Below are 27,150 nucleotides of genomic sequence, written 5' to 3'. Positions count from 1 at the left end.
TATTGTTTCATATTACTTGTGTTAATTATACATAGATGTTTGCTTCAAAACATTAAAGAAAATAAAGCTGTTGCCATTGTTTTTTAAAATGTAGTGCTAAAGTATTATCATACAAATGGCAAAAATCCCTGCTAGATTAACGACTCTGATGACAGTTAATGCATTTCTAAAACTTCTGAGGAGCTGTTACAACCCATTACGGCTGAAATATTGGTGTATGAAAAATTAATAAAGCCAGCAGAAAATGGAATTCAGCATCTGTACCAGCTATTTACATAGAAAGAATCACCCGGAATTAATTATGCCCTATGTTACATTCTAATGAGTTTTTCATTAAAATGTACACTATTATGGAAACTAAACAAGGATTATTCAAAGAAAAATGCCAACAGCTGTTATTTTTTGAGAGATTAAAATTAGTTAATTGGTTATACATTTAAATCTAGCGCAGGGTTAATCGAAGGCTGTTTATCATACTGTTTGTCTGTAAGTTTTATAAAGGAAAGCAATGTATATGTTACTATGGTCCGTATGGCTGTGTTCAGTGTGTTGCCCCCTTCTAGAGTCCCTTGTGCACAAAGAGGAACCTGCTAGTTTCGCGTTTGTTTCAAGGGAGGCACACATCTGTGTCTGCAAGGGAACGCTGACATATATCAGAGCTAGTCCTCATTTCCTTTCCCAGCTGGCTTTTCCCACCCTGCTGTTCCTTAGCTCTGGTTCCTCCTCCCACTCTCCTAATCTAAATATGCAGTTCCAGGACAAGGCTTCTCTCAAGATGCTGGAGATAAACAACGGGAGAAGGATCGCCCTGCTGTGCCCTGCTTGGAAACTTGTCAAGACCCAGCCATGCTCAGACCACAACAAGACCTCGGTTGGAGGCAAGAAGAGGAGGAGGAAGAGGATGCATCTCAGGTCCTGCCCGTGGTCCTGCCAATAATAGAGATGTGGTTGGCGGGGACTAGAGACAGGGCCTTTTCGGTGGTGGCCCCTGGGCTTTGAAATGCCCTCCCTGAAGAGCTTCGCCATGCTCCCTCCCTCAGAGTTTTTTTAAAAAGCAATTAAAAACACATAGTTTAAAAGACGCTTTTACATTTTTTATCTGCTGCTTCTATCTGGGAGGCGCTTTCGTTTTTATGATTCTCCGTTTCTAGCATTTTATTAATAACTTTTAATTGGGGACTTGTTAAAAAGTTGCCGTTTTAAATGTGGTTAGATGTGGATTCAAGCAATCTTTTATTTAACACTGTTTCTATTTTATTAATGTTGTGAGCCACTCTGAGCAGTAATGTACTGGAGGGGCGGGGTATAAACAAACAAACAAACAAACAAACAAACAAACAAACAAACAAACAGGAGGAGGAGGAGTATCAGCGTTCCCGGGGTGAGGAATTCTCCAAAGCAAACCTGCTGCCCTCCAGCACTAAATTCTAGGCGTGGGCACGGCCTCAGAGCTGGGGAAGGAGGGAAGTTCATTCACTCCCTTCTTCTCCTATCAGCGGGAACAAAAGGTCTGATCTCCTCCCCGGGAGACAGTCAGACCAACAAGCCCATCCCACCCGATCTCTGCGTCCTCGGCAGCCCCTGGCTTTAAATAGAGCCCTGCATTTCAGACACACCTCCCCACTTCCAACCTGCTCTGCCTTCCCTGGCTGGGCAGGTGTAGTGGCCAGCCAACCCCTGGCTCTCAAAAGTTAATATTGTTGCTATTCAGCAAGTTGCCATCCCCTGGGTTGTCCCCCCACTGCCACAACAGCTGTTGAACTTCTCTCTGAGCTCTCCCTGACTCCTGAGAGGTAATTACTGGGGTTGCCTTGGCGTTTGGAGCCCCTGGCTTCCCTTGGCACCCTGCCGTTTGGCTGGGTACACAACCCTGTCTCACAGGGGGTGGGGGTAGGAACTCCTGACAAGGAGGAGGAGGAGGAGGAGAGGAGGAGGAGGAAGCCCCTGCAAGAGCCTCGCGTACCAAATGAGATTGCATGATGATTTGCTGCAGTTTTCTCCTCCTGAAAAGTCTCAGGGGATCTTACCTTCACAAGTGGACCCATCCAGACCTTCCTGACCCCAACAGCAGTGGAAGCACTGGACTGAATTCCAGAATATAAAGCTATTCTTATTCCTTATTTCATGTGGTACTTTATTTCCACAGGCACGGGAGCAGAAGAAGAATAGAGCAGCATTCTATCAAGTTATTTCACCCGTCTCCCCGCCCCCTGCCCGGCCAAACTTCCATGGCTCCCCAAAGGTTTCCTTTTGCACTATTCAGGCTAGAACAGGTGTTTAAAAGCTCAGCATAACCTGCTGAACAACTGTGTCCATTTTTAAAAGGAATCTGTGGGAAAACGACGAAGTTATGAGGAGCAGAAGTTGAAAAACTGACATGAAACCACAAAATTCCAACAGGACGGTCAGGCCACTCCCCACACCCCCCCATATTTACAAATGGAGATTTGCTAGCTAGTAGTGAAGCCCACACTGAGGTGAAGAGAGCATTTGCTTCTTGAACGTCATTTTGAAGGAGGGCTCTGCAGGCAGGTTTGCCACTGCCTCCCGCTGGTCCTCACAAGCAGCCATGAGCTGTCTTGTCTCCCTTACCCCACCATTGGCTGTTTAAGAGAACTTAATAGTTTTTCACATTTTAAATTTTAAAGTGTGTTGTGTTTATTGTTTTGCTGTAAACCGCCCAGCCTTGTGTTTTGGGCGGTATACAAATGTGTTAAATAAATAAATAAATAAATAAATAAATAAATAAATAAATAAAACACCTGAATGTCACTATTGGACGAAGACTGGGCCTTCACCTGTAACACTGCCAAGTTCTGCACGGCAGTGTGTAAGATCTGCTGGGTCCCCCTGACATGGGTCCATAACCATGTATTAGCCTTGTATTGCTTTTAACTACTGGATATTTTACTTGCCCACTCAGTCCTCCCAGTTAGCGACCCTATTTTACATATTTTATTTTAGCCACTTCATTTTTATACGTATTTTAGATTGTTTATGTCCTTATCCTTTCAAGCACAGAAGTTTATAATTATGACTATCATCTTAGTGATTTTACAGTTTTGCGTCTCTTCCCTCTATTTTAAGGGGTAGTACCACCTTAAGTGGTGAAGTGGGGAAATGCTTCACTATCAAGCAGAAGGAAGGTTGCTGGTTCAAATCCCTGCTGGTATTATTATTTCTTGTTTACACAGTCAGACAGGTGTTATTGACTGGTTTGTTTTATCCAGACATCGAGTCCTTCCCAAGGACCTGGGATACCAGAATTTTATTGTCAGTGTTGTTGATGTTGTTATAGATATCATCGCAGAATATAGGCTGTTCCCAGTAAAGCTGCTTTTTGTAATTGGCTGATGGTGATTTCTGTGGCCCCTATGGTGTTGAGGTGCTCTTCAAGGTCTTTTGGAACTGCACCCAGGGCGCCAATTACCACTGGGATTATTTTGGTCTTTTTCTGCCACAGCCTTTCAATTTCAATTTGTAGATCTTTGTATTTTGTGATTTTTTCTATTTCTTTTTCTTCTATTCTGCTATCCCCTGGTATTGCTATGTCAATTATTTTGACTTGTTTTTCTTTCTTCTTGACTACAGTTGTTGTTGTTGTTGTTGTTATTTTACATTTATATCCCGCTCTTCCTCCAAGGAGCCCAGAGTGGTGTACTACATACTTGAGTTTCTCTTTCACAACAACCCTGTGAAGTCAGTTAGGCTGAGAGAGAAGTGATTGGCCCAGAGTCACCCAACTAGTTTCGTGGCTGAATGGGGATTTGAACTCGGGTCTCCCCGGTCCTAGTCCAGCACTCTAACCACTACACCACGCTGGCTCTCATTTACCCAGACTATGGGGAACATCTATATTGGGCAGCAGCGATATAGGAAGGTGCTGAGAGGCATCATCTCATACTGTGAGGGAGATGGCAATGGTAAACCTCTCTTGTATTCTACCAAAGACAACCACAGGGCTCTGAGGGCACCAGGAGTCAAAATCGACTTGACGGCACACTTTCCTTTTTTAAAATTTACAGTAGCCACCTATTGGTGCAGCGGACAAATGACTTGACTAGCAAGCCAGAGATTACCGGTTCGAATCCCCGCTTGTATGTTTTCCAGACTATGGGAAACTCCTCTATCTGGCAGCAGTGATATAGGAAGATGCTGAAAGGCATCATCTCATACTGTGTGGGAAGAGACTCGAAACAACAACCACTACTTTACATTCGCCTCCCTCCCTTTAAACAACAACAACAACACATGTTCATACGCTTTCTTAATACAAAGTCTGCTTCTATCAAAGAATTGCCAAGCAACCCTGACCGTTTACTATTATGTTCAAGGTTTTAGAGTTGATTTACGTTACAGGGTTCTACTTTTGACTTTAATTGTCTGCTTGGAGTTGTCAGGACATAACTATATCTTAAATTTGCATTGCGTTAGGGGGTCGATCCCCCCTCCCCTCTATTGATCTTGTCTTATGGAGTAATTTAACTCCATTCTAATTTTCTTCCACATGCGGGGTGCTCTCCATCCAAGGAAGTGAGTTATGTGTATTCAAGAGGCGCATCTTATGAATCTTGTTAAGGTTTACCGCCTTATAGCCTGCACTGATGGAATATTTAATCAAAGAAATGAGTTGGCAGATGTGATGTACAATGCGGTTAAGCCTTGTGGTGTGTGTCTTCACCGCCAATTGAGAAACGGGTGAATTTGCCATTCATCAGTGCCACCCTGACAGCTTTGTATAACCTTCTCCTCGCTCTCTCCCCCACTTTAAAAAAACTCCAACAAAACTTATTTATCCAGATTAAAGATATTTTAAATCAACAGTTTCTCTGCAGATATATCATTTTTATTGCAAAAGTGGTCAAATTCTTCATCATTTAGTAGCCAAGGAAAAAGGAACCTCTCGCCCGGACGATGATATTATTTGGATTTTCTGTGTGCATTTTTTGAAGATGGCAGCATTGAAAATGAAAGCCAGAGAGGCTGTTCTTATGAGCAGCCAAGACCAGGCTTAGGAAAATAGGAAGTTGCCATATACTGAATCAGACCCATGGTCCATCTAGCTTAGTATTGTCTACACAGACTGGCAGCAGCTTCTCCAACATTATAGGCAGGAGTCTCTCTCAGCCATATCTTGGAGATGCAGCCAGGGAGGGAACTTTGAACCTTCTGCACACAAGTATGTGGTTGCTCTTCCACTAAGCTATGGCTTGCCCCCTTAGCTAAGCAGGGTACACCCTGGTTGCATATGAAAGGGACACTTGATGTCTGAGCACTGCAAGATATTCCCTTTAGGGGATGGAGCCACTCTGGGAAGAGCAGAAAGTTCCAAGTTCCCTCCCTGGCAGCATCTCCAGGACAGGGCTGAGAAAGACTCCTGCCTTCAACTTTGGAGAAGCCGCTGCCAGTCTGTGAAGACAAAACTGAGCTAGATGGACCAAGGGTCTGACTCAGTATATGGCAGCTTTCCAGTCTCCCATTCATATACAAGCAGGGTGGACCCTGCTTAGTTAAAGGGACAAGTCATGCTTGCTTGGCTCTCTCTTGGCTTTAAAAATAAAGGGGCATTCCGGAGGCAGCTGCAGCAAGAGTGGGGAAAAGCTGCTTATTTACCCTGGCCCCTCACCATCACTCAGCCTCCCAGTGTGGCAGGCATGCTCCCCCAGCTCTTTACCAAGCTACCGGCCATTTGCATTCTGTGCATTCTGTGCCTAAGCACCTCATTTATTTGCCCTCATGTTGCATAATCCAATTCATTCTGGTGTCCCAATGTAATTTTGGCAATGGTATTACAATAGAGCTTACATATATAGCAGAACCAGTGGCCGGCATGAAGCGCACCATACCAGTGGTGGCGTGAACTTCACCTGGGCTGCTGCTGCTTGTGCAATTGCTCATTCTGAACAGCATGGGGATAGCCGCCGAAGACCACAACAGTCTTGGTGTGGTTATCACCAGTACACTGCACATCATGTTTGTTTGTTTATTTGTTTATTTGAAACATTTGATATACCGCCCACTCCAAAGACTCTGGGCGGTGTACAAAAACATGCAAAAAAGACAGCATTAAAATTACATTCTAAATAAAACTAAAGTAACTAACGGGGAGCGGGGGGATAGATAAACGACAGGGTAAAAGCCTGGTGAAAAAGAAAAGTCTTCAATAAAGATTTAAAAATCGACAAAGATGGAGCTAAATGAATCTGCAGAGGAAGGGAATTCCAGAGAAGTGGGGCAGCAACCGAGAAGGCCCTTTCACGGGTTCTAGCTCCCCGAACCTCTCGGAAAAAGGGCCATCTGAGCTGATCTGACCAGACGGGATGTAACTGGATGGGAGAGGCGGGTCTGTAGGTAGATAGGTGCCAAGCCCCGCAAGGCTTTGAAGGTCAAAACCAGGACCTTAAATTGAACTCGGTAGCGAACAGGCAACCAGTGCAATGACTGCAGGAGAGGTGTTACCCTATCATATTTTCTGGCACCCATAAGTAAACGAGCCGCTGCATTCTGGACCCATTGTAGATTTCCGATCATCCCCAAAGGAGCCAAAGAGAGCAAGCGAGGAGGAGGAAAGTGGCACCAAGGAGAACAGAAACAAATCAACAGTGGTCTCAAACCATTGTTGCATTCATTTTGATGTTTGTTTTAATCGTTTATTTTTATTGCATATTCTTGGTTTTCCTGAAAGCCAACCTGAGCAATATTGGGCTGGAAGGGTGGGGAAGAAGTATCTGAAATAAGTGTAATGAAAACAAATGTTTTGAAAGCACTGGAAATCACTAGAAATGGAAGTACTTCTTATGAAAATGGATGCAAAATTAAGCAAGAGGGTTCAGCTTAGCCCTGACAAAGACATGCACCTAAAAAAGCTAGAAACCAATAATTTGAATAGCTTCATTAGGAAGCTCTATATCTTTCATTTGTTGGGCAAAACATCATAATTCACACTACTACATGAATACAATTCTAATGGTAATTAAAGATTCTCATTAGGAGGGCCAGATACCTCAGCCCACAGTTGGCTACAAAAATGCACTGGGGAGCCCCATGAAGTTTCATGCCAAAATCAATAACCTGCCATTTTATAATTAAGAGATAAAATAAATGTTAGAGGAAAGTCCACTAAATTAAGAAAATCACCTCCAGAGAGATTGAAAATATTGATTTTAATGCACAAAATATGTGAACCCTTTGTGGCCCACTCTTGGAAGGCAATTAGATGCTGGGTTGTTAATTCTACCTAAGCCCGAGAAAAAAAATCAATAATTATACTACGGGCATATGATGATATTTGTCATTAACGCAAAGCCATTTATATCAAGAAGCCCAGGTCTTAGGTGGGCTACAGAGTTCAACCTCAGAAGGGTTGCAATGATCATTCCAATGGCACTTTACCCAAGACCAAAGGCAAAATGCAAGCTCTGATCATGTGCAATATGGGAATGCCAATGGAACTCAACAGATTTGTATAGGTTTGAGCTGGCAAGAGTGTCTTGGAAGATCTAAGAGCGAGTCAGCCTCTTCAGCCTCTGAGACTGGCTTCCAGGCTCAAAACTGGACTTCTGTAATGCGTCCTACGTGGGGCTGCCTTTGTACGTAGTCCAGAAACTTCAGTTGGTTCAGAATGCGGCAGCCAGGTTGGTCTCTGGGTCATCTCGGAGAGACCACATTACTCCTCTGTTGATGGAGCTTCACTGGCTGCCAATAGGTTTCCGGGCAAATTACGAAGTGCTAGTTATAACTTATAAAGCCCTAAACGGCTTAGGCCCTGGGTATTTAAGAGAGCGTCTCCTTCGTTATGAGCCCCTCTGCCTATTGAGGTCATCTGAGGAGGTCCGTCTCCAGTTACCACTGACCCGTTTGGTGGCTACACAGAGACGGGCCTTCTCAGTCGCTGCCCCGAGATTGTGGCATGCACTCCCTGCTGAGATACGATCCTCCCCATCTCTGGCGACTTTTTAAGAACTTCTGAAAACACATCTCTTCAACCAAGCTTTCTCAGCTTTTTAAAACTTGTTTTTAAATTGTTCTGATTATTTAATTGTTGTTTTATGATGTTTTTAATGGTTAATTATTGTTTTATGCTGTTTTATAATTTTTTGTTTTAATTAATTGATTTTAATGTTGTTTTAATGTAAACCACCCTGAGCCTTTTGGAAGGGCGGTATAAAAGTTTTAATAATAAATAAAATATAAATAAATAGCCTGAAGCCAACCACACCCTGCTCCTACCATACTTCCACAGCCAGGATGGACAGAGAAGGGTAGGGCAGGTTCTTTCATAGGAACATAGGGAGTTGCCGTCTACTGAGTCAGACCCTTGATCCATCTAGCTCAGTACAGTCCATACCAGGGCACCCAACTCAAATGACCCAGTGGGCGACAAACAACCACGGCGATGTATTGGGGGTGGGGGGCAAAGTCAATTCTCAGTGCATTGGTTATTGCAGTAAAATTAACTACAAAGCTAAATATGAATGCAATTACTAGTTAATTGCATGTCCTTCCCCACAATTGTGGGTCTTCCCCCAGGGGCCCAGAATTTTAACCAAGGACAGTGGCCAGAAAATAAGCTCTTTCCTTGCTCAGCCAGTGGGCACCTGACTATTCCAGCTCCACACAAATGCCAAATTTGGGGGCTCCAGCTGCTGGAGGCTACCTGTGCCATCAAAAATGTCCCCACAGGCCAGATCTGGACCCTGGGCCTTATGTTGTGCAGGGCTGGTCTACACTGACTGGCAGCAGTTCTCCATGGTTTCAGGCAGGAGTCTTTCCCAGCCCTACCTGGAGATGCAACCAGGGAGTAAACTTGGTTTCTTTTGCATGCACACATGCAGATGCTCTTCCACTGAGCTATGGCCATCCTCAAAGGGGAATATCTTATAGCACTCACATGTAGTCACCCACCCAAATGCAGATCAAAGTGCACCCTGCATCACAGAGGGAACAAAACATGCATGCGATCGCAAGAGCAGTTCTCCTCCCACTTCTTTTAACTGTACTTCACTCCCAGTGGAGATGAAGGCGCTGCAGCCCTATGGTGGTTTCTCTTTCGAGGAGCCACAGCTCTGCATTTCCCCCATCCTCTGGAAGTCCCTGTGATGTCTTTAAGTCTAGCATTGTTCCTGGAAGCAACATGGAGGAGAGGTCTATCAATGGCTACTAGTTGGAGGGCTAAAGGCCACCTCCAGCCTCAGAGGCAGGATGCCTCTGAGTACCATTTGTGGGGGAGTAACAGCAGGATAGAGGGCATACCCTCAACTCCTGCCCGTAGGCTTCCAGTGGCATTTGGTGGGCCACTATGCGAAACAGGATGCTGGACTAGATGGGCTCCCTTGGGCCTGATCCAGCAGGGCTGTTCTTATGTTCTTTCTTCTGATGGCTGTTTTTGATTAACCCATTCCTTGATCCAGGCCAGCTTTTGAATGGGGCTTTAGTTACTTGCATTCCAGCTCTGGAGCAGAGGCGGGGCTCACACACAGCCAGCAGCAAGAGCCCAAAAAAGCAGTCTGCAGCAATTGACTCTCTCTGTACATCATATCTATTTCATTAAACTAGTAATATTCCTGATTCCCCTTCACTGCCTTGTCCTTGCACACCACAACTCTTTCCCTTGGATTACACTAAGGAAGTGCCTCTGAAGAGGATATTAATAAATGAGCACAGAAGAGCTGTTCTTATGTTCTGATGTTAAACTACAGCTGAAAAGGCTTCCCTTGCTTGATCCTGTTCTGCTAGTAAGTCCAGGAGAAGGGGAATGAGGTTAGTGTTCATGCCCCGCCCACCCCCCGCAGAGAGAGAGAGAGAGAGAGAGAGAGAGAAATGCACATGTGTAGTGGAAGGCTTCCACTAACTCAGGTATGGGAGAAGGTCAAATTCCACTGATCTCCCCTAACGTGCCCTTGTGCCACCCAAAAATATGTCCTGGAGAGTTGTGCAACCTCGGGGACATATTTTTGGGATCTGAGATTGTATTAGGGAAAATCTCTTACAGGTACAAACTTTGATAAAAATTCAAAACAATAAGTTGTTCAAAACTGAGCTATATAAAGATACAGAAGTACAAAGATAAATCAATATAAATGCATAAAGACATAAAAAGACCTAGGGACATAGGAAGCTGCCATATACCGAGTCAGGGCCTTGGTCCTTCTAGCTCAATATTGTCTACACAGACTGGCAGCAGCTTCTCCAAGGTTGCAGGCAGAAGTCTCTCTCAGCCCTCTCTTGGAGATGCTGCCAGGGAGGGAACTTGGAACCCTCTGCTCTTCCCAGAGCGGCTCCATCCTCTGAGGGGAATATCTTGCAGTGCTCACACATGTAGTCTCCCATTCAAATGCAACCAGGGTGGACCCTGCTTAGCAAAGAGGACAAGCCTACTACTACGGATATTCATATCCCACTCTTCAACCAAAGTCCCCAAAGCGGTTTACAAAGAAAAACAAATAGTACATAAATAAGATGCTCCCTTATCCCCAAAGGGTTCACAATCTAAAAAGAAACATAAGAGAGATACCAGCAGCAGCCACTGAAGGGATGTTGTGCTGGGGTTGGATAGAGCCAGTTGCTCTCCCCCTGAGAAATATAAGAGCATCACCACTTTAAAAGGTGTCTCTTTGCTCAGGAGAAATCACCCTAGATACATAAAGGCATAGATCCCACTCAGATAATACTCAAACCTTGCCCAATTGTTCTCCCTTTGATATATACAGAAGTAATCAACAGTAGACATATTTGGGATATATTTTTGGGTGGCACAGGGGACTTCTGGGGAAAGGGAGACCATCAAAATCCACTCCCCTCCCACAGATATGCCAGCACAGAAGTAGCCAGGAAGCCTTTCAGAGCGCAAGCACTTCTTTCAACTGTGTGCAAACGGCCTTACTCAGGATGTCGGCCACGAATCGCCTCCTCATTCCTTTTGCTATGTAAACTGCTTTGAGAACTTTGTTTGCTGACGACTGGTCTACAAATATCCTAAACAACAAAATCAACATTGATCTGTTTCCCCTGGTTTTGCCTGAGCGGAGATGGCTGCTTTTTGCTCTATTTCCTTGCCTGGTTTTCATCATGTAATGAGGGTTTTACAAACTGTAAACTGGATCTTTTTCAACAGAAAAGTGGTGTGCAAATATTTGAAAATAAATAAGGCAATTGTCGGCAGAGGCATCCGGTGTCAAAGCTCATTATCACAATGATGTGCTTGAGTACAGCAGTTTGTTTATTTGCTGTAGGACTGGATGACATCCTTTCATCCATCCAGGAGAAAGCAAAGGGATAGGCATAAGATAAGGAATCAAACCTGTCCTGGGTGATTCTCAGTGTGAAGATTACCCCCTAATTGTAGGAATTACACACACACACACACACACACACACACACACACAGACGATGTGCATGAATTGTTTCAGCGGGGTGGACAGCAGTATCTTTAAAGGTAAAGTGTGCCGTCGAGTTGGTGTTGACTCCTGGTGCCCACAGAGCCCTGTGGTTGTCTTGGGTAGAATACAGGAGGGGTTGACCATGGGCTCCTCCTGTGCAATATGAGATGATGCCTTTCAGCAGCTTCCTATATCACTGCTGCCCAATATATGTGTTCCCCATAGTCTGGGAAACATACCAGCGGGGATTCAAATGGCAGCCTCTGGCTTGCTAATCAAGTCATTTCCCCGCTGCACCATTAGGTGGTGTAACAGTATCTTTAAGCACAAGTAAAGCCGGTCCTTACTTGCTCCTCTGACACCCCATTGTATTTCCTGGTGTGGCACTACGCCACTGAGGATTCCCCACACAGCTGCGTCCATGTGCATCCTACACAGCGGCCATGTGCGTGGTCACCATGGTGTTGCTGACCAAGCACTTGACCGCTGCACATGCACAGTGGCCATGTGCATCTTGCTGCCGTGCACCAGGAAATGCGGTGGGCCTGTAGAGGATCAGGTAAGGACCAGCTTTACTTGTGCGTAAAGGTACCGCTCCCTGACCCACCAAAATGATTCGTCCACATCCTCTCTCTCTCTCTCTCTCTGTGTTTCTTACAATCAGGAGGTTTCTGAACACTCAGAATCACCCAGGACAGGTTTGATACCCAAGCCCTTTGCTTTCTCCTGGATGGTTGAAAGGATGCCATTGACTCGTACAGCAAATAAAGAAACAGTTGTATTCAAGTACATCATTGGGATGAGCAAGGTAAGGTAAGGTCATGCACATCCCTAACACACACACACACACACACACACACACACACACACACACACACACACACGGATAAAGCTGAGAAACAACTTAACCACAGGCTTGTCAGGAAGGATACGTCCAGTCACTAAATAAATATGCCATCCAAAAAGGTGACTGACAACAGAGAGTTAGAGAAACCAAATTTAAGTAGAATGTTTCGGCTTCCCCCTTCATCAGCAAACTGATGAAGGTTGCTGACAAAGACATAAGCAGAAATGTTCAACTTAAGTTTTCATAATTTGCAGGGGCCGGGGATGCGAACAAAACTGAGACTTTGCTGGTGGTAGCACTCCTCCTGGTGGCTAGCAGCTGCCATCTTCCTTGCCCACAACCAGCTTCAGAACAACAGGGAGAAAGTCTGCCACCATGAAAAAGGCGGCGATGAAATACAGTGAGACAAGGAAGCAATTTCTCCCCCCTTTCACTGCTTCATCTTTCAGATCCAAGTTGAAACATCTCTACAAAGCATTGCTGGCTCAGTCCTAGTTAATGGGAAGCCCTGCCCTCAGTGTTACAGGTGTAGCCATCTGTTAAGAGTTGGAGCCTTTTCTCACAACTATATGGGAGTGGACTGGATGGGAGGCACATCGCAACCCTGTGCCTCCAAGAAGACCCAAGCCCCCAGTTGGGTTTACTTACCCAACCCCCCACATGATTGGGCTGCCACATGTTCCTTGAGGGAAGGAAAACCTGAGCTGGGGGGGTGGGGTCACCAATATCCCACAATGCACTGCACAAGCCCTTAGTACAGCAACAGCTCTTCTCTCCCTGGCCCTGCTTTCCACCCATCTCTATGGTTAAAATAGCCATCAGAAGCCCAGTGACAGTTTAAAAGGTTCCGGGGTTGCAGACAACCAAAGCCAAAGGTAGGACAGGCTCTGTTTGTGTCCTACCTCACTTTTAACCTGAGTAGCAGATCTGGGCTCTCCAGGTTTTGGAACTGCTGGGTCGGGCCGACCCCCACTGTCCCAGACAACCACAGGTTCCTGAGTGAATAGCCCTCCTACTCTGGATTATGTGGTTATGAGAACAGGCTCATGATTTCCGGCATCAAGCAAAAACTTGGACTTGGTGGTTTACCAAACTCCTCCAGCTCTTGGATTCTGTGTTTCTAAATAGGTAACCAGCTACTCCAGTAAAGGTGTACTAAGGATTATACAGCTCTTGGGAAACAATGCTTGTCCCCTCATTTGCTTTCTGAATACACAAGTAGCCATGTGTGTGCTGACGCCATGCGGGGGGTTATTGGGATGTGCACTGCCCCAACAGGAAGTTGAATGGGATGGTGGCTCTTTCTTAAAGTTCTCAGTCTAATTGAGTTAGTTTTAATTAATTAGTTCTCAGTCTAATGAACCACTGCGGTTCATGCACATCCCCACATGACAAGAACTGGCTTCATACAGCATCCAATGAATACGATGCAATGCGACAAAACACAATTTAGGGAAAACCAGTTCCACGTCACCACCACCACCAAAATATATAATATATTCTTACCTGCATAGAATTCTGGACTATAGACTGCGCCGACAACGGGGTTTAATTTCCAACCTACAGTGAATATATAAAACCAAAACTGAGCTAGGGTTGCAATATGGGGTCACAATTATTACAGGCTGCGGATGTTTTTAATAGCAAAATATGACTATCAATAAAATGGCTATAATTGAGTTGGAAGAGATGGCCAAAGACATAGCCCCTTAATGTCCTCAGGATATGCAAAGTGAAATATAAACAGCAATAAATGAAGGCAATTTAGAAATAAAATAAAAATAAAATGCTCCTGGACTGCAAATAAACTCCTACAAACAGTAGTGTTATCAAGAGAGAGATGGAGAGTCAACTCAAATGTATAGGGTGCCGATATGTACATCCCCCCATCTGTATTTTGTATCAAAATGTATGTCTGAAAGCAGCAGAATCTCATTGCACATGGACGTCTTCCTTGCCATTCAAAACGCTTTTAGCTGAACTGTCAAGCTCATCTCTGATCCGAACTGCTGACTCCCCGGCTTTGTGCACCAGAGCCCCCTATGATGAGTCATTCAAGGTGGAAGAGGAGGACGGAATTTTTTTTTTGTCAGTTCCCTGCCTAGTTCCAGTCTACTGGTTCCTCCTGACTTCCGCAGGCTGAAGGTTTGGATGTTTCTGTGAGCAAGAATCCACCTGGCCTTGAACGCAAGTTCTTGCAACGTCATCCCCCAGCCTGTTTCAGCTTGGTAGCAGATCCCATAATGTGGACCTTGGAAAGACTACCTAGCTCCTGTCTTCAGCTCTCTTTACTGCTGGCTCAACAATGGAAGGGAGATATACCTGAGACCATAGCAAGCCACTGACCACCAGATCAGACGACACTGGAATTAATGGGCCAGTAGCCAGACTTAGTTAAAGACAGCTCACTCATTGCATGGAGAGCTGGTCTTGTGGTAGCAAGCACGATTTGTCCCTTTAGCTAAACAGGATCTGCCCTGGCTGCATATGAATGGGAGACTGCATATGTGAGCACTGTAAGAAATTCCTCTTAAGGGGTGGAGCCTCTCTGGGAACAGCATCTAGGTTCCATGTTCCTTCCCTGGCCTCTCCAAGATAGGGCTGAGACAGATTCCTGCCTGCAACCTTGGAGAAGCCGCTGCCAGTCTGGGTAGGCAATATTGAGTTAGATGGACCAAAGGTCTGACTCTGTATATGGCAGTTTCCTATGTTCCTAGTTTACAGAGAGACACCGAACGAAACCTTCCTGATACCCTATGTTTTAAGCCCTATTCCGGTGTTATGCTTCCCAGGGAGAGCAAATAATTGAGGACCACAGCACGATCATGGCCCTGACCATAATCCCCACCAATGCAATGGCTGCCCACCTGCTCACCCACCCTTCAGCATAGAGTAAGGCAGTTCACATGATTGAATCTGGGCAGGACAAGCATCCTAGCCAGCTTTGGGAACTGTGTGAGCTCCCAATTTCCGATCGTATGTGAGCAAACAACTATGTAGGAGAAGGGGAAAGGAGCGTGAGCCACTCCAAGCAGTAGTGTCTTGGAGGGGTGGGGTATAAATATTTCAAATAAATAAATAAATAAATACATAAAATAATATAAAAAAATAAAATTGTGTGTGAGATGGGAGCTGGGTAGGACACTACAGTTCTACCCAGCCTCCGCACCTGTGATGTTTTTTTGGTTAATCCAGTCCTTGATCCAAGCCAGCTTTTGAATGATGCTTTAGTTACTTGTATTCTAGTCCTGGAGTCAGAGGTGCACCTAGGTAATTTTAAAGCCTGGACCTAGAGGTCTTTGAGACCCCTGCCCCCCCCCCCCCACATTTCAAGTTAAGCATCATCCTCCTACACACACATGCAGTATGTTTAACCCGTGGTTTCTTGAGGCCACAAACAGAAAGTGAACTCACAAGAATGCAAGAATATAAAACAGGTATATTTATGCAAATATGCATTACATTAGCATAAAACATTTCAACACACAGCAGCACAGTGGCCATACCATCTGCGACAGACTATAGAGGATTTGGGAGCACCACTGAGAGACCTCCAAGGCCAAGTTGAAGACAGATCATCCTGGAGAGAATCTATCTATGTGGTCGCTAAGAGTCGACACCCAGCTTGACGGCACTTAATCAATCCATCCATGCGAGGCTTTTTAAACTGGGGTTTGTCTTCTTTGTGTTTTTACTGATTGCTCATTTAAAAATCAATGATGTTCGAATTGTTGGGAGTCAACTTGAAACTTTTTTGGGGGGAATTCTCTCTCTCTCTCTCTCTCTCTCTCTCTCTCTCTCTCCCCCCCCCCCCCACTCTCTCCTGGAAATAAATGCCTTTGTCCATAGAGATCAGGCCAAACTGTTGTCATGCTACACTATCTGCCTGGCTTCCCTTCTCTTGGCCTACTTACTTGGTTGTGACCTTCTTTCTCCTTGACAATACCCCAGACTGCTCACTCTGACAAAGTTTTATCAGCACACCAGAAAGCAAATTACAGAAAAATAAAGTGTGTGTGTGTGTGTGTGTGTGTGTGTGTCCCTACAATGCCAGGGCCAGTCTGTACCCAGGGGGATAGTGCCTTTCTATTCTAGAAAATCTTCAAAAGCTCATCTAAACCCTGTGCTTGGCTCATTCAAGTACTTAATTACAAGGAACCCAATTTTCCGGAATGCCTGTATTATTTCCCCCCCTCCCCACATCTGTGCAGTCCAAAATATGAGTGATCTGGCTGGTTTTTCAGATCCCTCTGCCCTTTATGTCAAAGAGGCTGAGATATACCCTCGGATTTTAAGCTATGTTAACAGTGCCTCAAATTTGTCCAAGAAAGGAAGGCGAAAAGGGTATTTGGGAAGATGCAGATCGATGATCTCAGCTGCAAGTCTCTCTCATATTTCATTTCCTTCTCACTCCCGATTTGATGGCTGTATCATCTAACTTGGTGAAGCTCACCCAGGAAAGACTTCATTCATCATGAAAATAACAGCAATTAAACTTTACTTTGTCTTGTCAATGAGGTATGTGCCGGCCCATAACTGTGTGGGTTAATCAAGTGTGAGGAGAAGCTTGACATAATACGAGTGAGGAACTGCCAAGGAACCCTGTGTTAGCGGCTGGAAGAGGTAAATTCACCACCGTGGGTGTAATTCTGCAAATTTGTCTTGCTGTCACAACACTCATCTCCTCGGGTTGAAAGTTTGGGAGGAAGAATGAAGAATCGTCTTTCATGCAGACATGTACAGGTTACAGCAACTGGAGGAGGAGGTGGCGGTATAGCTCAGCAGGAGAGAACAGACGTTGCATGCAGAATATCCCACATTCAGTCTGTGGCTTCACCAGTTAAAAACGAATCTCAGCTAGGAAAGACACCTTGCCAGAGACCATTCTCAGGTGGAACCAGGTACGTCCCAAGGAATTGTGACACCTGAAGCGAATGAACATTGTCTGTCTCCACACCCCTGGAGGGGGCCAGTTGCCTTTCAGACCCAATCCTTGCAAAGTTCAAAAGTGGCACAGGGGGTGGGGAACAGTGTTCCCTGTAACATGGATTCCCAGATGTTGACGGCTACAACTCCCAGAATCCCCAGCCAAAGGGATTGCTGGGAGTTGTAGTCAACAACATCGGAGAATCCCTGTTACAGGGAACACTGGTGGGGTGGAGGGAGAACTGTTAGCAGCCTCCTCTGATCTCCTCCTGCTTCTTGCAAGCTTTGTTTGGACTGTGAGGAGAGGTGCTCCTGGAAAAGTTTGCAATGGTCAGATCAGTCCCAAAGAGCTGCTCTGAATGCTGGAAGCATCTTGTCACCCTGTTGGCCCCAACAATCTGCTGCCTGAGGTGACTGTCTCACTGTGCCTCATGAAAGGGCCAGCCCTGGGTGGAGCAGACAGCGCTGCCATGTAGGGATGTGTGAACTAGTTCGGTTCGACTGTTTGGGGTCAAACCGAATCACCTGCTCCCAGACCGAACCCTCCCCCGGGGAGGTTCACAATTCAAATTATTTTTTTAAAATTACACTTACCCCCTCTGGGGGCCCGATCCTGAATTATGGAATAAGGTACACCTAAAGGTGCTTCCTGCCACACACACACACACACACACACACACACACACACACACACACACACTGGTGCGGCGCCTGCACCAGCCACCACTGTTCAGAGAGGAGTCAGCAGTCCCCTGCCAACTCCTGATTCCAGGATTCAACAAACTCCCCACAAATATCACACAGCAAAAAGAAGAGGAGAAACCCTGTGACCAGGTTTAGCCCCGCCTCTTTTTCTTTTTCCAACATTTAGTTAAGAAATATTTTATTTAGGCAAATCTTTGGTCTACCTGTTGTCTGACTGTAGTTGGGTTGTTGATGTTGTTGTTTAACTGTGTATATAACTCTCCCAGGCATGGTTGTTTCCCTCTGCTGGGCTTTTGCTCTGCATTCTTTTATATCTGGAAGGTGGGCAGAGGTGCTCTTAGCCATGGACCTTGAGGAGCTGGTCCGTGGCCTCCTGCTTCTGGGGTGGGGGATCCAAATGCTCTGGGTGGCCTCCCCAAAGCCCCACCAATTTCCCACGCCCCCCCACGCTGCTACAACGCACCCACGGCTGCCCGGCTGCCCCAATACTTGCCATTTGCAGGGCTGGGGGCATGAGTTGAGCAGGCTTCCCCCATGGTAGCGGTGGATGCAGGCACACCCAGACGGACAGGCCCACCAGCTGCTGTGCCTGCCGCCACCACCATGGGGAGGCCTGCTCAGCTCACCCCCCCCACCCCTGCCATGCAAATGGCAAATATTGGTGTGGTAGAACATTTGGAGCCCCCCCCCCCAGACAGGAGCAGCAGCGGGGTGGCGGCAGGTATTTTTTAAATTTGTTTAAAAAACAAAGCTTGGGGGTCTTCAAAGTGGTAGTGGGGGACTCCAAATGGGGTTAGTATTGGCTATCAGGTTTTCATTGTATTGTATTTAACTTTTCCAAAAAAAACCCATCAGTCACATTGAGTGTCCCATTCGGGATGAAAAGGTGAGATATCAGTTACACAAAGAAGTAAATAAGTCAATATTGTGGAACCTGGAGGTTCCAAGGGCAAGTATCTTTAGTTATGATTTTTCTAGATAAACCACTTTGAGAACTTTTGTTGAGAAGCAATATTTAAATATTCATAGTAGTAGCAGGTAATGCTGCAATCTTGCTGGAGGTATAGTGGAGGATAAGAGATTGCTTAGGAAATTCTAATTCCATCTTGAGATCTGTATAGGAAGAAGAGTGGAATTATGCAAGGACTAAGGTGTAGCTAAGGGTCGAAACTGCATTCTACCATTATAAGACTTGGGATTATTTTAATGAAAGGTGGTATACAAATCTGACAATAAATATATAAATACACACACAAGCATGTAAGCCAAGTCCAATATGCAACCACAGATAACCTGTCCTAGGCAAGTTCAAAAATTGGTGCAGCTGCCCTTTGATGCTCAGTATTCCCTTCCTTCCTTCCAGTTGCTGCAAAGATGCCACACCGTTTTGCTTTGCTTTTGAGTACAACAAAAAGCTGTGTCATTCCAGTGAAACTGAGCTTTCACAGATCATCTGCCAAAATAAATGGTTTTGGCTATGAAATCTCTTCCCTTTCTCAGGATATGGAGAGGGGATGAAGAAAAGAGGAAATGTTCCTCCTTTCAGTTTGGGGAGGTAAAGGAGCAAAATTCAGGAGGGAGAAAGTGGGGAAAACTCATTGTGGTCTCTTGGTCTGATTGCATTTTTATTTTAAAAAAATAAGGAAAGTTGAAAGCCTGGGACAACCCTGGGTTGCCTATGTGGGACAAACAACAACCCGAGGGGCTTCATTGTAAGGGGCAAAGATGTGTTTTACAGATGAGCCTTCCCTTGGCAAGGCAGCTGTCATAGGAACATAGGAATCTGCCTTCTATTGAGTCAGACCATTGGTCCGTCTAGCTCAGTATTGTCTACATCAGGGGTTCTCAACGTTGCATCCCCAGAAGTTTCTGGACTTCAGCTCCCATAATCCCCAGCTCCAGTGGTCTTTGGTTGGGGATTACAGGAGCTGAAGTCCAATAATTTCTGAGGACCCAACGTTGAGAATCCCTGGTCTACACTAGGGCTTCTCAACTTTGGCCATCCTACAGAGGTTGGCCTACAACTCCCATAATCCCTGGCTATTGGCCACTGTGGCTGGGGATTATGTGAGTTAGAGTCCCAAAACAGCTTGGGGGCCTAAATTGAGCAGGCTTGGTCTATGCAGACTGGCAGTGGCGCCGGCTTCTCCAACATTGCAGGCAGGAGGTCTCTCTCAAGCCTACCTTGGAGATGCATAGGAACATAGGAACATAGGAAGCTGCCGTCTACTGAGCCAGACCACTGGTCCATCTAGCTCAGTTTTGTCTACACTGATGGGCACAGACTCTCCAGGGTTTCAGGCAGGAGCCTTTCCCAGCCCTACCTGGAGATGGTGCCAGGGATTGAACCCGGGACTTTCTGTGTTCAAAGCAGGTGCTCTGCCACTAAGTTAGGTTCTTTTCCAATCTTTTGCAACCAGGGGGGTTATAGAGCCTTGCAGGCCTTGATCACTAGCTGCCACTGATGAATTTGAAGCTGAATGGTGAGAGGTTAGAGGCCAACTTTGGATTGGCTCAGAAACAAGCCAAGCCATTACCTGTTCCTTCGGGAAGTAGCTTGTCTTATTTCTGAGCTAATCCAATGGGAGCCATGGGAGATCGCTCATACTAGTATTTACGGAATGCTTGGGCAGAATCACAAGATGTTCCCTGCATTTCTGGGACAAAGCATATTCAAAATGAAGGGTGGTGTAGTGAGGGTGGTAGGCAATAGTTTCCTCCCTGACGGAGGATGGGGTGTAATTTCAGAGCACTCTTCCCCATGATTTACCATAACTCACTTAATAATTGTATGTCAAACTGAGAACTCTTACTTTATTTTATTTTTCATTTTGCTGTGGCTGGGAGAGATAAATATGACAGAATCATTAAAAAATAAAGCTGCCCGCTTCCCTTTGCCCCACTTTTGACAACGAAAACCATCTCGCTAATGAGCTCTGCAATGTAGGAAAAGAAATAAGGTCAATTTTATTTCACGGCTGACGCCCTGCCTCTGCTGCCTATGGAAAGCTGTTGTTATTGATCAGCTGTGTTAAGTTCCCTTGGTGTCTTTTTAAAAATTATTATTATGCGGAGAAGAGTCAGGGAAATAAGATCTTCAGTCTGAAAGCTAAAGGATTATTGGAAATAGTATCCGCGCCAAATGGAAAGTTTTGATACACCCGATTCCGAAGCTTTCAAAAGCATTGTTCAAGGGCTGAAAGGAAAGGGAGAAATGAAGGGGGAGAGAGCTGGTTTTGTGGTAGAATTGTCCCCTTCGCTAAGCAGGGCCTGCTGGTTAGAGTATAGCCAGCTGAACTTCCCTTTTCTTGCATAAAGCATGAAAAGTCATTTTTGAAATAACTTCTCAGCAATAGGCCTGTGTGAACAAATTTAAACCAAAGCCTTCATATATGGATTCTTGATTAAAACCATAGAAGCCCCATCTATGGTCATATTGTCTCATTATGTAATCTTATCACATGATCTAAATCACGTGATCAAGTGATTCCATAATGAGAGACTATGAATAGGCGGTATTTATGAGATATATGTATGTATATTGAATAATGCATGGCCCATTCTCCTTCATGTGGATAATGTCAGAGTTATATGAGCACAGTGTGTGTGATCAGTTCAGATTCCTTCCCCCCACCATTATCAAGGATCGTTCTGTTATTCCATTCCTTTGTTTATTCAAAGGATGTTTTCTTTGTTTCCTACTGTGTTTTCAAAGAGAGTTTTGCATTAATTCCCCTCCCATTTCAAACAGGGATATTACCACTCTAAATTTTAGATGGATCTTTCCATTATTCCCTCCCTTTTTAAAAACAAACAAACAAACAAATCTTCCCATTACTACCCCTCCTTTTTTACAAGGACCGTTCCATTATCCTGCCCCCCCTGGTTTAAGAAGTTTTTTTCCCTCCACTCTTCCCTCTGTTTTTACAGGGATCTTTCCATTGGGACCCTGTTACTAACAGTAGTGCTGACTCTGGAGTAAACATGAAAAGGACTGCACTGTAAGGCACTCGGCCGAACAGCAATCTCCGCTCTTCGTGCGGGTCAAGTTGGGCACACAGCTCTGCTGGCATGGCTGGTACACACAGCTCAAGAGAAAGGCAAAAGATTGTTGCTGGGGGACTCAATCATGTGCTGTGATCTGCACCATCAGTTGATTACCTTGTTATAATGGGGAACTGCAAAAACTAATAGCCTGAAAAATACTGAACAGGGGTTTTTTTTTTGTTTTTTTTTAAAGGCATCTGACTATAGACCCAAATTTGGATACATTTAAAGGGAGAAGGCATGGGGGAAGCAGCAAAAGATAGGTTTCCCTTAGTTGAACAGAAGTTGCTCACATGTGCAAAATGGCTTCTGAGGGGTCAATTTTCAAACAGCTCTGTCTTGATCATCTGCTTCTCAAGAGAGCTGCGCAGATTTGGACAGCTGGTGGCATTCGTCACCTCACTGGCCCGTGCCAAAATCCAGGCAAATTGGACAGATGGTTTGGATGTTATGACTGATAGCATTCTCGCGGCTCATAATGGTAGAATGCAGCTTTTCACTTTAACTGTATGTACAACTAAATGGGTATAACACGTCTGCGTATCTAAATTTGCCCTTCCCTTTACCAATGGCGGTCATTTATCCCTGCATTACCTTCATTTCAACAGGACAGTTTTGCTTTGCTGGAATGTCTGCATGAATACTTCAATTGGAACGAAACCAAGACTAGTACTCTATGCTTTATCTGTCTGACAACGACAAAAATAATGGCTATCCCAAATTCCTCTTGTTTCTGCTGTATGCCGAAGTATGGAGAATGATGCCTTTGGACCCAATTACTTCCGTCCAGAAAGATGTAGTCACAGAGAAATAGTTCTGTGCCATTTTTTTCAACCATCTCAAAAGAAACAACATTAAACTTCTGCTGGATCTTTATCAAATGATAACAAATTGCTCGTATGAACACACGTGGGCTGGTATGATCAGAAGGTAGGGAGGGAAGGAAGGGTGGGATTCTATATTAGTATTTGTGGAACCACTACCCATAGGACACACACCTGGAATTGCATTCATTTTGTGGAATTTTGCTTTGCTCCCCTCAGCATTCCCTAGATGCCAAATGCAAATCTAATCTAGAACATGGACTACTTTCTCATGCCATTGTGGATCAAAGACACTTTTCCCCCTTGCATGCAACAGAGTGCAGCTTCGGCTCCCAGGATCTCTCATTCAAAGGATCTCAGCGAAACAATCAGTTTAAAGTTTGGAGAGCCGCTGCCAGTAAGAGAAGATAGTACAAGGTGACGTAGACTAGGAGGCAGACGTTAAGGCTGTTCACATGAGCAGCCCTGCTCAGGTTCGGGAAGCCCTAACTGGGTAGCGCTGCTCATGTGCAGTGTCGGGGTGGGCTTCGATCATGGCACCATCCTCCCAGGTAGCCCGGGTTTTATACCCGATGATTTACCTGGGTAGAAGGGTGGCAGTGCAGCCTTCCACCCAAGTAAACGGTTGTGTGTATGCTTCGGGCTGCACACAGCTTGAGCATATACCGAGTCAGGTGCCTATTTACCCAATGCACGGCACTCTCTGCATAGTGCATTGAGGGATATCGGGAGGCCGGGAAAACGAGTCCCAGTCTCCACTGAGCCATGCTTCATGGAGCAGCACAGATTGTCGGGGAGTGGGGTGGCACGCTGTAGGTTTTGTGGCAAATTGTCTGGGGGGAAGGTAAGTGAAATCCTGCCTTCTCGCCACTCTCCTCGCCCCAGTGGGGAGCAAGTGAATAGCCTTTTTGTATTAGCAGGGGTGTAGCGAGGTTGGAGTGGGCCCAAAGACAAGATTTTAAAATGCCCCCATCCACTGAAGCTCAGCTCATGAAGTAAAGAAATCTTAAACGAGGCTGAATAGTGGTAACAAAAAGCATAGTAAAATTTATTGTATATCTATCTATCTATCTATCTATCTATCTATCTATCTATCCTATGTGCCACAATAGAACATCATCCTAAATTATTTTTTAAAAGGTTTTGTCAATTGTGGACGATGCAAGTCATTGAATGGTACTATAGAAAGACAGTTACGCTTCTGTGTATAAGTCAGCTGTGTGTTTGTGTGTGTGTGTGAGGGAGGGAGGGAGGGAGGATTTACTGGGCTGGATTACAGAGTAGTTTTCACAAACACATTTGCAGGGAAAATATGAACACTTCATATTTAGCTTTCTTACCATTCGTATAAGGGTTGACCGTCTTCTTATTTGTCATGACACGTGCTGTTGCGTTATTTACCTATGCACATAGAAAAATGAATCAGAATCATTTTTGCAAGAGATGAAGGTCCATGATACTAATGAAATACATGCATTATTGGTATTAGTCATGTATAAATGCAATTTTATTTATATTCAAATTCTTTAAAAATAAAAAAAACTGAAAAGGCAGGAGGCGCATAACAAAATCATACTATTTATAATAATTACATTTACTCTCATCGCAGTTTTAGAAAAAATAAAATAAAAAATCATTTCAATAAAGTAACATCATCTCCTTTAAACTTTAATAAAGTCACATTAAAAGCAAATTATAAAGTTCTGCATAATTGAAGATTTAAGAGCATGCTTTTTGTTCCATGGTAACACTGAAACAATAAAATATTTAAAAACAGAAATTTTTTAAAATATATATATATATATCATATGAAGGAGCATGCAGTGGAGTAGAAAGGGGGAAGAGACAAGGTACAAGGGAAGAAATTAAAGGTCAAACAGAAAAAAGGAAAAAGGACAAACGAATCTGAGCAGTGTGCAACATAACCCTTTCAAAGAGAAGTACCATTGGAAAGCAACATGTAGCATTCAACACTGGGAAACATGAGCCTTGTTTATTCATTGCAAGAAAACTAAGAAAATCATTCAAGCTTTCAAAACCACAGCTAACAAAAGGATAAAAGAGGGTGCATTATTTAACACAATATGATCTGAGTAAGATGTGCACAAGAGTCATATCCTCAATCCAGTCAGTGTCTCCAACGCTCGCTTAAAACGGACACTCAAATTTACAGGCGTACCGATATAGAAAAAAAATATATAGAGAGAGCATCAAGAAAACTTAATACGACAAGTCAAAAAAATCCACGTGGTATATATCAGCGCTTAAAAAATATACGTGAAACGGCAGATGGACTTCTCCACTTACCATTCAACACCATCGCCAGCATGGGGTATGTATACAGTTACCATGGTTACTGAGAGTTTGGTGAGGGCCCTAAGAGCTACCGTCGAAGGGGGGAAAATGGAAAGGGAAAACATGCAACATCTTACTCAAAAGACGACAGCATTTTCAATTGGTATTTTTTTTCTCTTTCTCTTTTTTTCTTTGTAAATTCTAACAAATACGATTCGGTCAGTGTTGAAGGGGATCCAGTGGTAGGAAATAAAACAAGAATATCTGGGATATTAATTTTTGATAAAATGTACAGGGTTTAACCCCTCTTAGAGAAAGTAACTAGAAGTTTGTCCAAACTGAAGACAAACTTTTTTTAAAAAATTGTTTTAAATTTAGTTAAGATAAATTTCAGGCATGATTTCTTCCATTTCCAAATTGGAAATAATTATGAAAGCCACTGTAGATCCTGCATCAACCCTGCAGTGAAAAAAAACAAACAAAAAAAGTAAAAATTAAAAAAAAAAACCAAAGTGACCTCATTGTTTTTTTTTGCTTTTTCACTGAATTTTGTTCTTTTTCCAAATTCATATTTTTTTCCAGATCTATTTATTGCACCCATTGAATTACAAAGCCTTTCAAATCACAGCAAAGTATTAAAGCTTCTCAGACTTTCTGTCATACAACTTTCAGCAATAACCATGATGATAAGAAGTACAAAACAAAAAAAACAAAAAACCTAAAATAATAAACCCAAGTAAGGCCAGATTATCTTAATTTATATATATACATACACACATATATATATTTATATATATCTATAAATGAATATATATACATATATATCTATATATATATATAAACAATGGGAAGGGGATAGGGAAGCACACGAGGCACTAATGATGCATCTGAAACAACAAATGAGAGTGAAGCAGACATTTATAAAAAAGATGAAAAGGAAAATATTTTGAACATGCACCTCGATTTTACGGCCCTCTACCACGGTGCCGTGTAATTTCTCCCTCGCCCTTTCCGCATCAGCACTATTTTCGAAAGTAACGAAACCAAATCCCTACATGCAGTTGGGAGAAGGGGGAAAATAACATGCGTATCATTATTTCAGACAATGACCACTTCTTTGCTTATGTTCTTGTCTCTCTCTCTCTCTCTCCCTCTCTCTCTCTTTAATTTAATAGGTTCTCGTTCTTGCTTCATTTCTGTAACATGCAAATTAGAAAAATTATAATCATTCTGAGATGTGCAATTAATAAAGCAACCAATGTGAACAACTTTTCTCTCTCTTTCATCCGTTAGATTGTATCCCCTGAAGAATATCAAAGAATGAACACCAAATACCTTGCATTTTTTTGTCTCTAAATTGTCACTACACAGGAAAAGAAATCTAACAAAAAGGGAAAAAAATCCAAATCAATGGAATGGTGTCATCACGTAGAAAAATAATAAAAAAGGAAATTGTGAGAAAAGAAAGTGAATCCCTTTTTCATGACATGCAGATTTGGATCAACAAAATAATAGACTGAATACAAACCAAAACATGTGCACAAATTTCAACACCAAATGCAGATCTAATCTAGAACATGGGCTATTTTCTCATGCCATTGTGGTTCAAAGAAACATATATCTTTTTTTGCATGCAACATTAGGGTCATCTATAATTTTGTCGGTCTACTTTTTTTGTCCTTCAAGTAAAGGAAATGGGAAGGGGGGAAGAATTGCCAACAAAAAAAAATTGGGGTTGGAACTGATCATAACATTCCTAACTCTTATAAAAGATCAAATGTAATTACGTGATATGAATAAATAAAGAGCGGAATTCAGAAATGCAAACAATTTGACCAATGTCCAGCTATTTCACATTGCTATTCTTTTTTGTCATTTATTTCATTTGCAAATTCACATGTGCATCTGGAACTGGGTCGATTCACACATGGCCCTGGCATGCAAGTTCTACACCAAGTAGGAGTGTTGGAGCAAACCTCAGACTCCCTCACCACATGCTGGATGTTTAGTGTACATCATGCTCTGTGGGAGTGTGTGGAGGACTCTCCACCAGAAAAAGCAAATGGGTGTTTTGTGTAAATCTTGGTTCACACAAAGTCTCTGCTCTAAGGGGATGAGTTGTACGTTT

At 43.8% G+C, this 27,150-nt stretch overlaps 1 protein-coding gene across 23 annotated transcripts in view; it reads right to left on the bottom strand.

Annotated features, from left to right (window-relative positions):
* RBFOX1 (RNA binding fox-1 homolog 1) overlaps nt 1-27,150 on the bottom strand; it is a 1,664,339-nt gene that overhangs the window by 89,397 nt on the left and 1,547,792 nt on the right. For all 23 annotated transcript variants that reach the window (XM_053276061.1, XM_053276046.1, XM_053276045.1 and 20 more), the window contains 3 exons: nt 25,981-26,073; nt 24,068-24,128; nt 13,732-13,785 (listed from right to left, as the gene is read on the bottom strand). In XM_053276061.1, coding sequence (XP_053132036.1) covers nt 13,732-13,785; nt 24,068-24,128; nt 25,981-26,073 — 208 coding nt within the window. The remainder of the gene's footprint in view (nt 1-13,731; nt 13,786-24,067; nt 24,129-25,980; nt 26,074-27,150) is intronic.

Source organism: Hemicordylus capensis, chromosome 13 (genome assembly GCF_027244095.1).
Source record: "Hemicordylus capensis ecotype Gifberg chromosome 13, rHemCap1.1.pri, whole genome shotgun sequence".
Lineage (NCBI taxonomy): Eukaryota > Metazoa > Chordata > Lepidosauria > Squamata > Cordylidae > Hemicordylus > Hemicordylus capensis.
This window is presented reverse-complemented; position numbering and strand designations above follow the sequence as displayed.